Source organism: Anabrus simplex, chromosome 2 (genome assembly GCF_040414725.1).
Source record: "Anabrus simplex isolate iqAnaSimp1 chromosome 2, ASM4041472v1, whole genome shotgun sequence".
NCBI classification, from domain to species: domain Eukaryota; kingdom Metazoa; phylum Arthropoda; class Insecta; order Orthoptera; family Tettigoniidae; genus Anabrus; species Anabrus simplex.
In genome coordinates this window covers 160,701,232-160,718,162 of record NC_090266.1, presented here as the reverse complement: position 1 = coordinate 160,718,162, position 16,931 = coordinate 160,701,232, and the positions used below count along the sequence as shown (strand labels likewise).

The window sequence follows — 16,931 nt, the reverse complement described above, 5'->3', positions numbered from 1 at the left end:
TAACCTTCTCAAGTACGCAGTTGAACAAAAGAGGTGACAGCCCATCTCCCTGTCGAATGCCTGTCTTGATCTCAAAGGGTTCAGAGAGACATCCTTGGAATTTTACTTTGGATTTGGTATTAGTTAGTGTTGCCCTTATTATCACCAGAAGTTTCTCATCGACTCCCATTTCTGCGAGGATGTAAAGCAACACATCACGGTCGATGGAGTCGTATGCTTTCCTGAAGTCTACTAATGTAGATACATAGGTTCGAACTCTCAGCATATGGTATCTTATTATGGTTTTTAGGTTATGTATTTGTTCTGCACTTGATCGGCCTTTCCGAAAACCTGCTTGGTATTCCCCGAGTTTTTGTTCAACTTCCTGGTCTAGTCTTTCAAGGATGGATAGTGACAGGATCTTGTAGGCTACTGACAGAAGAGAAATTCCACGGTAATTGTTCACATCTCTTATATTTCCCTTCTTGTGTAAAGGATGGATCAAGGCTAGCTTCCAGTCCTCTGGTAGTTTTTCTCTTCCCCATATATCTACAATGGTTTGTTGTAGGATGTCAATTGCTTCTTCTGGGGCATTATTATTATTATTATTATTATTATTATTATTATTATTATTATTATTATTATTATTATTATTATTATTATTATTATTATTATATTGATGTTCTGGACCCCACAGCAAGATGCAAGACTGCTACTTGGTGGTAAATTACATCTGCTGCCATTTTCATTGCTGACAATGTGACCAGCACCATCGTCGCGCGTAGGCAAGTGTGCGAGATTCTGGCGACACGAGTGATATACTTCCATGCATTATTGACCTTATTATAGAGGTGAACAATTTTACGGTCACTATCATCGTATCGTTTATTTCGAATGTGTTTAAATTTTTATTTCTATGCCAGGAGAATCTACAGTAATCTTAACATTTTGTTCTCCAAAGGAAAAGATGGCTCTTGAAAACGAAACTACGAAAGATTAAAAATGATCAGTTTATGATCAGAAAAAGGACATTATGAACAGTAAAATCAATTGGTCTCGACTCGTTTTTCACCCCACCGCCCCCCCAAAAAAGAAGGCATGTTTCTTTATATTCCTTATATTCTTTAGATTCCAGATACCAATGCTCACGTCTGTTACCTTCAGTTCCGAGATATAAGTATCCTCATAAAAAGAATTCACTTTTTTTTCACTTCGTTCACCCCCCTCCCCCCTCCTGCTTAAATGAATTTTCCGGCAAAAAATGCTTGTTTCTTTAATAGTAAAGGATTTTCTAAATACCAATTATCACGCCTCTAACATATTCAGTTTTTGAGATGTGTGTCCTCATAAGAGGAATTCAAGTCCTTTTCATCCCCGCTCCCCAAGATGATTTCCCCCCAAAAATGCTTTTTTTTTTTTTTGTTTTTAAAGGAGATCCAAATACTAATTTTCACGTCTGTAACAACTTTAGTTTTTATTAGATGTAAGTATCCTAACACAATTAATTCAATTAATTTTTTATTCTTTCACCTCCCCCTTCTCCACTGGATTTTCTGAGAATACATGTTCCTTTAATTTTAAAGCAGATTCCAAATACCAATTTTCATGTCTGCAAAATCTTCCGTTTTTGAGATAATAGTATCCTCATGAAATAATTCAACTAATTTTTCAATTCACACAACCCCCCCCCCCCAGGTGGATTTTCAAATACAAAAAATAAGTATTTCTTTATTTTGAAAGAAGATTCCAAATACCAAATTTCACGTCTGTAACATCTTCAGCTTTTGAGATATCATTATCCTAATTAAAAGAATTCTACCCCATTTTCAGTCACTTTTACCCCTCCACCCAAGTGGTTTTTCAGAAAACAAAAAATACATGTTTCTATATTTTTAATAGAGCTAAAAATACTATTTTTCACTTCGGTAACATGTTAAGTTTTTGAGATATACTGTAGAAATGCTAATTTTAATATTTCACCCCCTTCATAGTTCCCCTTAAGCGGAGTTTCCAAAAACAAATCACCTGTGTATCTTTACTTGTACAGAAGATTCCAAAATACCAATTTTTACGTCTGTAACATTTTATGTTTCTGAGATATACTGTAGATATAGTCATTCTAAAAATTCACCCCAATTTGTCACTCGTGTTTAATCCCCATTAATTGGATTTTCCAAAAACAAAAATATACGTGTTTATTTCCAAATGAGATCCCAAATACCAATTTTCAGGTCTTTAATATCTTCTGTTTCTGAGATATAAGTATCCTAATTTAAGGCATTCAACCCCTTTTTCACTGTTTTCACACCTCCTATTGGGATTTTTGGAAAACAAAAATTATGTGTGTTTCTTTATTTTTAAAGAAGATCCCAAATACCAATTTTGAGGTCTGTAAATTCTTCAGCTTCTGAGGTATAAGTATCTTCATTAAAGGCATTCAAGCCATTTTTCACCTCTTTTTCACCCTTCCTATTGGGATTTTCCGAAAACAGAAAAATACATCTTTCTTTATTTTTAAAGGAGATTCTAAATACATATTTATACATCTGTAAACTTTAAAAGTTTTGAGATATAGATACAATCACTTTTAAAATTCACCTCCGTTTTCACCCCCCCCCCCCATTAATTGGATTTTCCAAAAACAAAAAATACGTGTTTCTTTATTTTCAGAGGAGATCCCAAATGCCAAATTACTGGTCTGTAGTATCTTGAGTTTCTGAGATATAAATGTCCTCATTAAAGGAATTCAATCCCTTTTTCACCCCTTTTCACCCCTCCTATTAGGATTTTTAAAGGAGATTCTAAATACCAGATTTTACATATGTAAACTTTTAAAGTTTTGAGATATAGATACACTCATTTTAAAATTTCACCTCCCGTTTCACCCCCTTAGCGACGGAATATCCAAAAATCCTCCTTTAGCGAGCACCTACATTTTACTATAAATGTATCCTCAAAATTTCATTTCATTATGTTCAGTAGTTTTGGCTGGCGATGATGAATCAGTCAGTTAGTCAGTCAGTCAGTCAGTCAGTCAGTCAGTCAGTCAGGACAAGTTATTTTATATATATAGATTATAATTTACAGTGTTAATGCCTGCTGGTTCACTTCTGAAATGTGTACAATATTTTAATCAAATATTTTAATGTGTATGTAGATGTTTCCCTGTGAGATACTTAGCAAAACTTTAAACAAGTTTTTCTTAAAACTAGCTTTTGGCGATAATGCCTTTGCTGTACTAATGGCTTCATATCATCTGTGTAACTTGCATCTCCTTAGTGTAACGGTTAGCACTATTAGATTCCGTTCATGGAAGTCGAAGTTCGATTCCCAATGTAGCCATAAATTTAAGACTGGCAGGACTAGAATATGGTTAAAGTGGTACTGGTATTTACAGCTCAAAGAGCTACACCACCTTGGGAAGGGGACAAAAAGAAGTAAATGTTTTCTTAAATATTCTTCTCTGTGAAATATTATTAGAGCTTGAAGTTTGGTGTGTATCCTTATTGCAAATACCAGTTCCTAGATAAAATGGTTCCTTCAAAGTAGTAGTAATAATAATAATAATAATAATAATAATAATAATAATAATAATAATAATCACCAAGTATCCCTGCAGGAGAAAGAAAGGACATGGCGAGAGAAGACCCTCCACGGAAAATACTACAGCAATCTAAACCAACAGAGCATAGACAAGCTACCTAAATGCCAAGAACAAAATTAAAGCAATAGACACGTACGCTATTCCAACCCTTGTTTATTCATTTGGAATTCTGAAATGGTCTGCAACAGAAATAGACAGCATACAAGAAAAACGAGAACTTTGCTCACCACCTATAGATTACATCATCCCAATTCATGCATGGAAAGGGTCACTCTCCCACGAAAATCGGGAGGCCGAGGAGTACTGGATCTTCAAGTCATGCTCCTGAATCAGATAAAGAACCTACGGAGATACTTCCATAAAAAGCAAGAAAACAGCCTTCTCCATAAAGCTGTAGTACTTGCTGACAAGTACACTGTTCTGTATCCATACAATGCCTCTGACCCACATACAAATCACCAAGGACATGGCGAGAGAAGACCCTCCACGGAAAATACTACAGCAATCTAAACCAACAGAGCATAGACAAGAATGCGTCGTGTGTGTGGTTACAAAGTGGGCGCTTATATGGGGAGACAGAGGGATTTGCAGTTGCTATACAAGACCAAGTAATAGCTAAAAACAATTACAAAAAGTACATCATCAAAGACACCAGCGTACTCTCCGACAAATGCAGACGATGCTCCGTTCATCTTGAGACCATCGACCATATCACTGCGGGCTGCCCAGTACTTGCCCCCGTAGAATACACGAGACGACACAATCATGTCTCGGGAATCATACACCAGGCACTTGCTCAGGAAAACCAATTAATTCAGGAGCGTATCCCTTATTACAAGTACCATCCAACACCATTCCTCGAGAACGAGTCAATTAAGCTTTATTGGGACACTGCTGTAGTGACAGACAAAACAGTCAACCATAACAGGCCAGACATCATACTGGTAAACAAGAAAACTGGGACGACTTTCATTATTGACATCGCTATCCCCAGTGACACCAACATTGACAGGAAGTACAGTGAAAAAATCTCCAAGTACAAAGAACTTGCAGAAGAGATAAAGAGGATCTGGAAGATGAAACTGGTACGAATAGTTCCTGTGATTCTGTCAGTCAACGGCCTCATTCCACACACACTTCACAAGAGTCTGCAAGAACTGGGTCTTCCACCGAACATCTACAGAATTATGCAACATTCTGTCCTCCTGTCAACATGCAACATTGTGCGAACGTTCCTCTCGCAAGAATGAAGATCCCGTGATCTACAGTTTTGTATATACCTGTATATCAACGTTTGTATTATAATGTGTAAATACTTTAATTATGTAAGGCACTTGGTGCATCCCGTGCCCCATTACTACCCATATTTCCTGTGGAGAAGTGTATGAATAATAATAATTACTGTTATAATAGCACTAATAATTTTGTATGCCTGTTAGACTGTTGTAGCCCTTGTGCTGTCAAGAGGGGTACAGGACAAGCACGAAGTCCCAAACTCAAGGAAATTAACTGCCCTCAATTGAAAATTTCTTTAGTCGTCTAATTGGATGATTAGATTGGTGGAGTTTGATAATCCATGGTGAGAGCCGATGACCTAGATTGCCCCTTTAAAAAAAAACAAGCATTTTCATCATCCATGTATGGTGGACAATACATCATATTCGCTTCATTATTAACCTCAAAGAAAAAGAAAATCTTAGTACCAACATAGAAATGTTGATGACTTAAATTTTAATTTACACTCCAATATCTCCACCACATTATTTTGAAATGTTCTTATTTATAATACCAGTATGTGTTGTTTTCAACTGATGCAGAACAAATTTTATTTTCTTGATTTTAGGTTACCCTCTTCATTCTCCTGAAACATACTTTGCTTATTTTCAAAGAAATAGGGTGAGTACTATTGTGAGACTGAATAAGAAGATATATGATGCTGCACGCTTTACGGAAGCTGGCTTTGAACACAAAGATCTGTTCTTCATTGATGGTAGTACACCAAGTGATCACATACTTCGTCAGTTCATCTGCATTGCTGAAAATGCTCCTGGAGCTGTTGCTGTCCACTGCAAAGGTATAAACAATTCAATTTACTAGTTAATAACACATGTACACATATATGAGGATAATACTTGTAACTTTGTATGTTACAGGAAGTCGTGGAAGAACTGAATCATTTTCAGTAAAATGGTACCCATAAGGCATGTTCAGAGTACAGGGTCTCTCATATAAACAAGGACCAAATGCACAGGGTTTGTAGTCTGCGCTACGGCATTTGCCTCAGACGAACTTATGTTGCCTGCGGCCGCCCTGCGTTAAGTGTGTATACAATGTATATGAAATCTTACCTTATAAAAGATGCTGGAAGTGTCGTCCTTCCTGGGTTATAGAGACATTGTATCTGGTAACCACATTCTGGCTGATGCGAGTGAGTTCTGTCACTGTAGTGCATCAGATTTCATTTGTAATGTTTCTGTTCAGTTCGTCCAATGTGTGAGGATTTGTTTGACACACTTATCCTTTCAGTTTATCCCACAAGTAAAAATCACACACTGTTAGATCCGGAGAACGACATCTCCCTTGGTAAGTTATTCTAGTCCCTAACTCCCCTTCCTATAAATGAATATTTGCCCCAATTTGTCCTCGTGAATTCCAACTTTATCTTCATATTGTGACCTTTCCTACTTTTAAAGGCGCCACTCAAACTTATTCGTCTACTAATGTCATTCCACACCATCTCTCCGCTGACAGCTCGGAACATACCACTTACAACACCAGTATAAATGGTTCGTTATTGGACATTATGAATTTTCCAGCTAACTCATTCCTGGTTGCCAGCAGGCATCAATTTTTGGTAAAGAGACACTCTCATAGTGCATTGGCACTGCCGGTGGCTCCAAGTAGCCTACGCAGTGGCCTCCATGGTATGCATTAGCCAGCATCTTGGTAGGTGTGCTAGGTACCAACTGATGAGCCCAACTTAGCACACGAGGGCGAAGCGCTGGTAACCAGGAATGAGTTAGCTGGAAAATTCATAATGTCCAATGACGGACCATTTATACTGGTGTTATAAATTTACTCATTTGGGGCAAACATTTCAGATTCCCTATGGGAATCAACATCTATAACATACCACGTAGTCGAGCAGCTCATCTTCTTTCTCTCAGTTCTTCCCAGCCCAAACTTTGCAACATTTTTGTAACACTACTCTTTTGTCAGAAATCACCCAGAACAAATCGAGCTGCTCTTCTTTGGATTTTTTCCAGTTTTTTAACTGAGTAATCCTGGTGAGGGGTCCCATACACTGGAACCGTACTCTAGTTGGGGACTTACGTGTCCTCTCTTCTACATCCTTACTACAAATCCTAAACACCCTCATAACCATGTGCAGAGATCTGTACCCTTTATTTACAATCCCATTTATGTGATTACCCCAATGAGGTTCTTTCCTTATATTAACACCTAGATACTTATCAATGATCCCCAAAAGGAACTTTCACCCTATCAACGCAGTAATTAAAACTGAGAGGACTTTTCCTATTTGTGAAACTCACAACCTGACTTTTAACCCCGTTTATCAACATACCACTGCCTGCTGTCCATCTCACAACATTATCGAGGTCATTTTGCAGTTGCTCACAATCTTGTAACTTATTTATTACTCTACACAGAATAACATCATCCGCAAAAAGCCTTCCCTCTGATTCCACTTGTTTACCCATATCATTTATATATATAAGAAACCATAAAGTTCCAATAATACTGCCTTGAGGAATCCCCCTCTTAATTATTACAGGGTGAGATAAAGCTTTGCCTACTCTAATTCTCTGAGATCTATTTTCTAGAAATATAGCAACCCATTCAGTCACTCTTTTGTCTAGTCCAGTAGCACTCATTTTTGCCAGTAGTCTCCCATGATCCACCCTATCAAATGCTTTAGACAGGTCAGTCGCGATACAGTCCATTTGACCCCCTGAATCCAAGATATCTGCCATATCTTGCTGGAATCCTACAAGTTGAGCTTCTTTGGAATAACCTTTCCTAAAGCCGAATTGCCTTCTATCAAACCTTAATTAAGGCCGTGGCTGCTTCCTTCCCACTCCAAGGCCTTTCATATCCCATCATCGCCTTAAGACCTGTCTGCGTCGGAGCAACGTAAAAAACAAATTGCAAAAATAAACCCCATTATGATTTTCTGCACAGCAATAGTGAGAGTTATGACTGTTCACACGACCATTAAGATGAAGCCAGAACTTTTACACGTAAAAATACGGTGTTGTAGTGATAATTGTCTCGCCATGTTAACAGCCGAGATTCAGACTGGCGACTGATGCTTGTCAGGTCGAACACGTGCAGGCTGCTTCCAAGGTCAAGAACTATGTGCGTGCCTCCCATACTGGAGCTTACATATCAGGGAGTACAATAACACTGCTTTAACGGTCTTAGTTTATATGAGAAACCCTGTATTATCATTGAATACTTCTTCTAGTGTTGACTATGTCAGCTTGTAAACAGCATTTATAATGACACACACACATTTCACCCATACTGTTATGTATCAGACATGATATAGGCTTTTGGGCTTATGCGTGTCAAGAAAATAAGGTGAAATTCTTTACGTTTCGCAGACCACCCCTTATTTTCTTGACACGGCATAAGCCTATATCATGTCTATAAGCACGGGCCGTGAAAGCATCAATGGCAACTGTTATGTATTGTAAATGAATGATAAGGCATATAGTGAAGGAGGTAGGGGACCAAAGAAGAATATATGAGGAGCCTGGCCATCTCCATCTAATTAAATAAAAGGAACACTGGAGATCAAAATCTGTTTGCCAATGAAGGAGAGTAATTAAGAATGTGATATATTTAGTATAGATTTTGGGGACAGGTATAAATTGATTTCAGCTTAACCTTGCCTGAAAGTTTTAAGGATTTATTAGTTACTTTGAAAGAAAAATGCAGTTGGCTGGTTTTCTAACCAGTACATGGAATTAGCCATTTTTATAATGAATCAATACCTTTCCCTAAACTCTGCACATGAGAGTTTATGGTCTATTCTTTAAGAAAGATCACATGATGGCTATTGAACAGAGGTGTTGTATTTTATTACAGAGTAGTAAAACCTAGAAATATAAACAAATTTAGCACAATTCTGTATTTAAAACTTAAAAGGTATAAAGTTGTACAGTACCTAATATTCTGTGTTCTACCTTATCTGAAAGTTATAACACGCTAAAAAGTTTCAAAATGTTTGGTACACAATAACCTAGTCTTTGTATTCTTTTAATTTGGTTTTTACTTTTCAGCATTTGTTATTTTGAGAATTTCCTCATCACAATATTTTCTTCCTTCATACAATCATATTCTGAATTGTCACCACTTTCTTCAACAACTTCAGTCACTCTCTTGTTATTGTCAGTAATTTTCTGTATCATTTCAACTATTCTGTGTCATCCTACTCACTCCCATAGTGTTTTTCTAACATCATTAATCACATGACTGAATCCAACTCTCTGGTTTACCATGTTTGTCTCAAAGCGATCGTGGAGTTGTCTGTTTGTGTAAAGGGCGTTTTGTATTTCAACACAGTTTTAACACATTCCTGGCAATTTTTGTAACACATCAACCTCACAATCGTGATCTTCCTCAGAAATTTTATTAGAAAATACATATATATATATATATATATAAAACTCATACATATTCTGTGGAAAAGAAAATGAAGATAGCCATGTTTGTAACCAGTCTATGCATGCATATAGGCCTACATGTGGGTGACCTCCCTAAAGTTGTGTGTGTAAATTTGTAGGCAGTATTCCAGTATGCAATGTTATGCCATATTTCCGTTGTTTGACGTGGATAAATGTGGGATTGGGTTATTTGTAACTGAAATCTCTATTGAAATTCCTATTGTAGTTTTTCCCTGTATCTGGGGAAATAATATGTGATATTGAGTGTTATTGTTTAGTTAAGTGTTAATACAGAATGCTGCTGGTGTGACTGTATTGTACTGTGACTGATTGCTTAGTTTCTCCAGTTTTGGGAGACCTAACAAGTTCTTTAATCTTGGATCCTTCCAAGACATACCTGCTCTCCTCTTCACCTGGAGTGTACAGAATCCTCTCTTACTGTGGCTCTGTGTACATGGAAAAAGTTATCTATTGTTATTTAGTTCATTCTCTTTGGTGTAATAAATCTTTTTAGTTTAGGACAGTAAACAATTGAAATGCTTGATTTTTTTATTATCGCAATACTTATCACTGTTCGACATAACAAACTGGTTATGTTTTGGACATCATAACCAATATAATTACTGGACGTAAATCAGAGAGAAGCGAGGATAGAAACAAACATACGAGTAAAACACAATGCCAGGTCATGTTCGGGAGAGAGCCATTGGCAAAGATGAAGACTCAAAAGGGTAAAGAAAAATTGCACAATTTCATAGATAGTAGAATAGAATACTCCCACTCCCCATTTTCTGATCACCTGAGACTGGGGAGGGAATAATCATTTATTGTAGTCCAAAATGTGTTTTGGTACATGTATTGCTCACATTAAATATTACAATTAAACTTATTAACTATTTCAGTCTAATTTCTAAATTGTGGGATTATTTCTTTAAAGTTTATTTATTTATTTATTTTGTCCTCGACGTTAATGGAATTGTATAGTCTAGGACAAATGTATATCTTACCATCCCTAAGTTATATTAATGCTTAATTGTCTCATTAGTCTTTATAGATTTATCATAAACTTATGTATGTCATAGATAGTATAGATGAGCTTTTTGCTCACCGACCCCTATTCTCATCGATCCATTTTTTCTCAGACTGTGATGAGCTCATACCCTTTTCCTAGCTTCATCGAGAATGAGCACATCCAAACTGATGGAGGGGGTTCATTATTAAGAGATCTTCTATCCTGATGTGAGCTCCCACTCCCCATTTTCTGATCACCTGAGACTGGGGAGGCAATAATCATTTATTGTAGTCCAAAATGTGTTTTGGTACATGTATTGCTCACATTAAATATCCTTTGCTTCGTAGATCAAGGCTGCTATCTCATTGTCAGATAACTTCTCAGTTGTTCTCACATAGGCTGAGTGGACCATGAACCAGCTCACAGATCTGGTAAAAATCCCCGAACTTGCCAGGAATCAAAGTTGGGGCTTATGGGAGAGAGGCAGCTTGCTACCCCTAGACCATGGGTCTGGCTGAAGATTAGTTTTGTTGTCATCATTTTGTAGTTTCCAGCCACAGGCCATGCCTCGTTGGAACAGAGGCCTCTTCATGTTCTCTTGTCTTCCTATCACTTCTGTCATTCCTGGTCCTCTTTTCTGTATCCTTTTCAGCTGCTTATTCATTGGTTTTCCTCCTGGTTGTTTTCCTTGCATGTGTGACCATCTAATGTATCTTCCTGGGCATTCTATTCTTGGGCATTTTCTTTGTGTGTCCATGCTATTGGAGTCTTGCTGTCTCAGTCTTGCCCTGATAATTCTTTCTGATAATTTCATTTCTCATTCTGTCTACTCCTTTACTGCTTCCAAGAAATTTCATTTTCCCTGCCTGTACTTTGCTCACATCTCTTCTCCTCATGTTCCTGCTGCATACTTCATCATTGGTGCAAAGTAAGTTTGAACAAGCAATATGATTAATATAAATTAACTAGCAAGATACCCGTGCTTCGCTACGGTATTATACTGAAATTTACAATTTAATGCTTATTGTTTTAGATATATAATCCGCCGAAATTCGCGATCTGACTCGTTTTCGGCGAGAATCCACCAAAATTCCCGATCTGACTCGTTTTCTATTAGATTACGGCATGTTTCCTCCCATTTTTCAATCTTCCTTTCCAGCCCAGGTATTCCTCCCGGTCAGTTGGGTCCCTAAATCTTTGCCATATTTTCCTATAATCATTTTTAATATGGATAAAATCCTTCAGGAGAACCGGCGTGGTGTCATATTGGGTGCCTTGGCGGCACTGAACCCGCGGCCGGACTGCATTCTTAGTCATTACCAGTCCAGGAGCCGTTTCCAGCGCAGTCCGCACAACTGACGACAGTCCGGAGCATTATTATTATTATTATTATTATTATTATTATTATTATTATTATTATTATTATTATTATTATTAATATTATTATTATTATTGTTACTATTATGTGTTGCTGTAATGGCTGATGACAGGGAAAACCGGAGTATCCGTAGAAAAACCTGTCCCGCCTCCGTTTTGTCCAGCACGAATGACACATGTAGTGACCGGGATTTGAACCACGGAACCCAGCTGTGAGAGGCCGGCGCGCTGCCGCCTGAGCAACGGAGGATCCTTATAAGTACATTAAGAACAGTAAAATCAATTGGTCTCACCTCCTTCTACACCCCACCACCGTTAAGTTTATTTACCGCCACCCACCCCCCCCCAACCAAAAAAATTAAAAGAAGGCTTGTTTCTTTATATTTAAAGGAGATTCCAAACAGCAATATTCACGTCTATTACCTTCAGTTTTGAGATATAAGTATCCCCATAAGAATAATTTATTTTTTCACTTCATTTCACACAACTCCCCCCCCCCCTCACTAAGTGAATATTCCCGCAAAAATTACTTGTGTCTTTAATAGTAAAGGATCTTCTAAATACCAATTACCACGACTCTAACTTCTTCAGTTTTTTATTTATGTGTCCTTATGAAAGGAATTCAACTCCTCTACACTCCCCCCTCCAAGATGGTTTCCTCTCAAAAACGCGTTTTTCTTTGTTTTTAAAGGAGATCCAAATACGAATTTTCACGTCTGTAACAGCTTTAGTTTTTATTAGATGTATGTATTCTCATACAATAAAGTCAACTAAATTTTCAATTATTTCACCCCCCCCCCCCACTTCATTGGATTTTCCGAGAATACGTGTTCCTTTACTTTTAAAGCAGATTGCAAATATCAAATTTCACGTCTGTAACATCTTCATTTTTGAGATATCAGTAGCTTAATTAAAAGAATTCAACACCATTTTCAGTCACATTTACCCCCCTCCACCCAAGTGGCATTTCCGAAAACTAAAAATACACGTTTCTTTATGTTTCATAGAGATAAAAAATACCATTTTTAACTTCTGTAACATGCTAAGTTTTTTAGATATACTGTAAAAATTCTCATTTTAAAATTTCTTCCCTTTTGAGTTCCTCTTAAGTGGAGTTTCCAAAAACAAATCACCTATGTTTCTTTACATTTACAGGAGATTCCAAACACCCACTTTTTACGTCTGTAACATTTTGCATTTCCAAGATATTCTGTAGATACAGTCTTTCAAAAAATTCACCCCAATTTGTCACTCCTGTTTAGCCGCCATTAATTGGATTTTCCTAAAATTAAAAAATACGTGTTTCTTTATTTATAAAGGAGATCCCTTATACAAATTTTCAGTTCTGTAACATCTTTCGTTTCTGAGATATATGTATCCTCATTAAAGGCATTCGACCCATTTTTCACCCTTTGCGATTTAGAGCAAACCAAAAAATACGTTTTCCTTTATTTTTAGAGGAGATTCTAACTACCAATTTTTATATCTGTAAATTTTGAAGTTCTAAGATATAGACACACTCATTTTAAAAAATTCCCCTCCCCTTTTCACCCTCCAATATTTGGAATTTTCAAAAACGAAAAAATACGTGTTTCTTTACTTTTAAAGTAGATCCCAAATACCAATTTTCAGGTCTGTAATATCTTCAGGTTCTGAAATATAAGTAGCCTCATTTAAGGCATTCAACCCATTATTCGCCCTTTTACACCCTTCCTTTTGGGATTTTCCGAATACAAAAGAATACGTGTTTCTTTATTTTTAAAAGAGATTCTAAATACCAATTTTTACATCTATAAACTTTAAAAGTTTCGAGATATAGATACACTCATTTTAAAAAAACACCCCCTTTTCACCCCCCCCCCCATTAATAGGATTTTTCAGAAACAAAAAATACGTGTTTCTTTATTTTAAAGGAGATCCCAAACACCAATTTTCAGGTCTGTAATATCTTCAGGTTCTGAAATATAAGTAGACTCATGAAAGGCATTGGACGACTTTTTCAAACTTTTTCACCCTTCCTATTAGGATTTTCCGAAAACAAAATATACATGTTTCTTTATTTTTAAAGGAGATTCTAAATACCAATTTTCACATCTATAACCTTTAAAAGTTTTGAGATATAGATACACTCATTTTAAAATATTACCCCCTTTTTACCCCCCCCCCCTTAATTGGATTTTCCAGAAACAAAAAAATACGTGTTTCTTTATTTTAAAAGGAGATCCCAAACACCAATTTTCAGGTCTTTAATATCTTCAGTTTCTGGGATATAAGTAACCTCATTAAAGGCATTTAACCCTTTTTTCACCCCTTTTCATTCCTCCTATTGCGATTTTTCGAAAACGAAAAAATACGTGTTTCTTTATTTTTAATGAAGATTCTAAATGCCAATTTTTACATCTGCAAACTTTAAAAGTTTGGAGATATAGATTCACTCATTTTAAAAATTCACCCCCCTTTTCACCCTCCCATTAATTGGATTTCCCAAAAACAAAAAATACGTGTTTCTTTATTTTTGAAAGCGATCAAAAGTACCAATTTTGAGGTCTGTAATATCTTCAGTTTCAGAGATATAATATGTATTCTCTTTAAAGGCATTCAACACATTTTCACCCCTTTTCACCCCTGCTATTGGGATTTTCCGAAAAAAAAAATACTTGTTCCTTTATTTTTAATGAAGATTCTAAATACTAATTTTTACATCTCTAAACTTTAAAACTTTTGAGATATAGATGCACTCATTTTAGAAATTCACCCCCTTTCACCCTCGCATTAATTGGATTTTCCAAAAACAAAAAAATATGTGTTTCTTTATTTCTCACAGCGATCAAAAGTACCAATTTTGATGTCTGTAATATCTTCAGTTTCTGAGATATAAGTAGCGTATCCGGATTAAAGGCATTCAACCCCTTTTTCACCCTTTTTCACCCCTCCTATTGGATTGTCTGAAAACAAAAAATTACGTGTTTCCTTATTTTTAAAGAAGATTCTAAATACCAATTTTCACATCTGTAAACTTTTAAAGTTTTGAGATATAGACACACTCATTTTAAATTTCACCCCCCTTTCACCCCCTTAGCGACGGAATATCCAAAAATCCTTTCTTAGCGAGCACCTACATCTTTATATTAATCTATGCCCAAAATTTCATTTCTTTATGTCCAGTAGTTTTGGCTCGGCGATGATGAATCAGTCAGTCAGTCAGTCAGTCAGTCAGGACAAGCTACTTTATATATATAGACTAGCAAGATACCCGTGCTTCGCTACGGTATTATACTGAAATTTATAATTGAATGCTAATTGTTTTAGATATATAATCCGCCGAAATTCGCGATCTGACTCGTTTTCTGCGAGAATCCGCCAAAATTCGCGATCTGACTCGTTTTCTAATAGATTACGGTATGTTTCCTCACATTTTTCAATCTTTCTTTCCAGCAATCGATTTCGTACTTCCCGGGCTAGGTCCAGATATTCCACCCCGTCAGTTGGGTCCCTAAATCTTTGCCATCTTTTCCTATAAGCGTTTTTAATATGGATCAAATCCTTCAGGAGATCCGGCGTGGTGTCGTCTTAGGTGCCTTGGCGGTACTGAACCCGCGGCCGGACTGCATTCTTAGTCATTACCCGTCCAGGACCATTTTCCAGGGGGGTCCGCACATTTGACAACGGTCCAGAACATTATTATTATTATTATTATTATTATTATTATTATTATTATTATTATTATTATTAAAAGATGTTCTGAACCCCACAGCAAGCTGCAAGATCGCTACTTGGCGGTAAATTACATCTGCTGCCAGTGTCATTGTTACAATGTGACCAGCACCATCGTCGCGCGTAGGCAAGTGTGCGGGATTTCTGGCGATACCAATGACATACTTCCGTGCATTGTTGACCTTATTATAGAGGTGAACAATTTGACGGTCCATCTCATTCCTATCGTTTATTTCAAATGTGTTTAAATTTTTATTTACATGCCAGGAGGATCTACTGTAATCTAAGAACGTTCTCCGAAGGAAAAGATGGCTGTTGAAAACCAGCCCAGGAAAGATTAAAAATGATCGGTTTATGATCAGAATAAGTACATCGAAACTATATAGCCTGTTTCCAGTCATTCGACAGGGTCAGGAATGGAATGAATAAAGCCCCATCTAGCAGCGACAATAGGAATTGTGCCGGCTGCCGAAGCACACCTCTGGGGCAATGATCGTTGAATGACAAATGAAATGAAATATTGGACAGTGTTGCTGGAATGAATGATGAGAGAGAAAATCGAAGTATCCGGAGAAAAACCTGTCCCGCCTCCGTTTTGTCCAGCACGAATGTCACATGGAGTGACCGGGATTTGAACCACGGAACCCAGCTGCGAGAGGCCGGCGCGCTGCCGCCTGAGCAACGGAGGCTCCTTAAGTACATTATAAACAGTAAAATCAATTGATCTCACCTCCTTTTACACCCCACCGCCGTTAAGTTTATTTACACCCACCCCCCCCAAAAAAAATAAAAGCAGGCGTGTTTCTTTATGTTTAAAAGATATTCCAAACACAATGTTCACATCTGTTACATTCAGTTTTGAGATATAAGTATCCCCATAAAAATAATTCACTTTATTTTCACTTCCTTTCACACTCCCCTCCCCCCCACCCCGTAAGTGAATTTTCCGGCAAAATATACTTGTTTCCTTAATAGTAAAGGATCTTCTAAATAGTAATTATCACGACTCTAACTTCTTCAGTTTTTGATTTATGTGTCTTCATGAAAGGAATTCAACTCCTTTTCACTCCCGCCCCCCAAACGCGTTTTTCTTTGTTTAAGGAGATTCAAATATCAATTTTCACGTCCGTAACAACTTTAGTTTCTATTAGATGTATGTATTCTCATACAATTAATTCAATTAATTTATCAATTTTTTCACCCCCCCACGCCCCCTTCATTGGATTTTCCGAGAATACGTGTTTCTTTTCTTTTAAAGCAGATTCCAAAGCAGATTTCACGTCTGTAATATCTTCATTTTTGAGATATCAGTAGCCTAATGAAAAGAATTCAACACCATTTTCAGTCACTTTTACCCCCCCCCTTCCACCCAAGTGGTTTTTGCGAAAGCTGAAAATACACGTTTCTTTATTTTTAATAGAGATAAAAATACCATTTTTCACTTCTGTAACATGTTAAGTTTTTGAGATATACTGTAGAAATTCGCTTTTTAAAATTTCACCCCTTTTTATTTCCCCTTACGTGGAGTTCCCGAAAACAAATCACCTATCTT

At 36.9% G+C, this 16,931-nt stretch overlaps 1 protein-coding gene across 2 annotated transcripts in view; it reads left to right on the top strand.

The window, feature by feature from the left end:
• Window positions 1-16,931, top strand: part of LOC136863962 (dual specificity protein phosphatase CDC14C) — a 451,301-nt gene that overhangs the window by 320,171 nt on the left and 114,199 nt on the right. For both annotated transcript variants that reach the window (XM_068226497.1, XM_068226496.1), the window contains exon 7: window positions 5,427-5,657. In XM_068226497.1, the coding sequence (XP_068082598.1) occupies window positions 5,427-5,657 (231 nt within the window). The remainder of the gene's footprint in view (window positions 1-5,426; window positions 5,658-16,931) is intronic.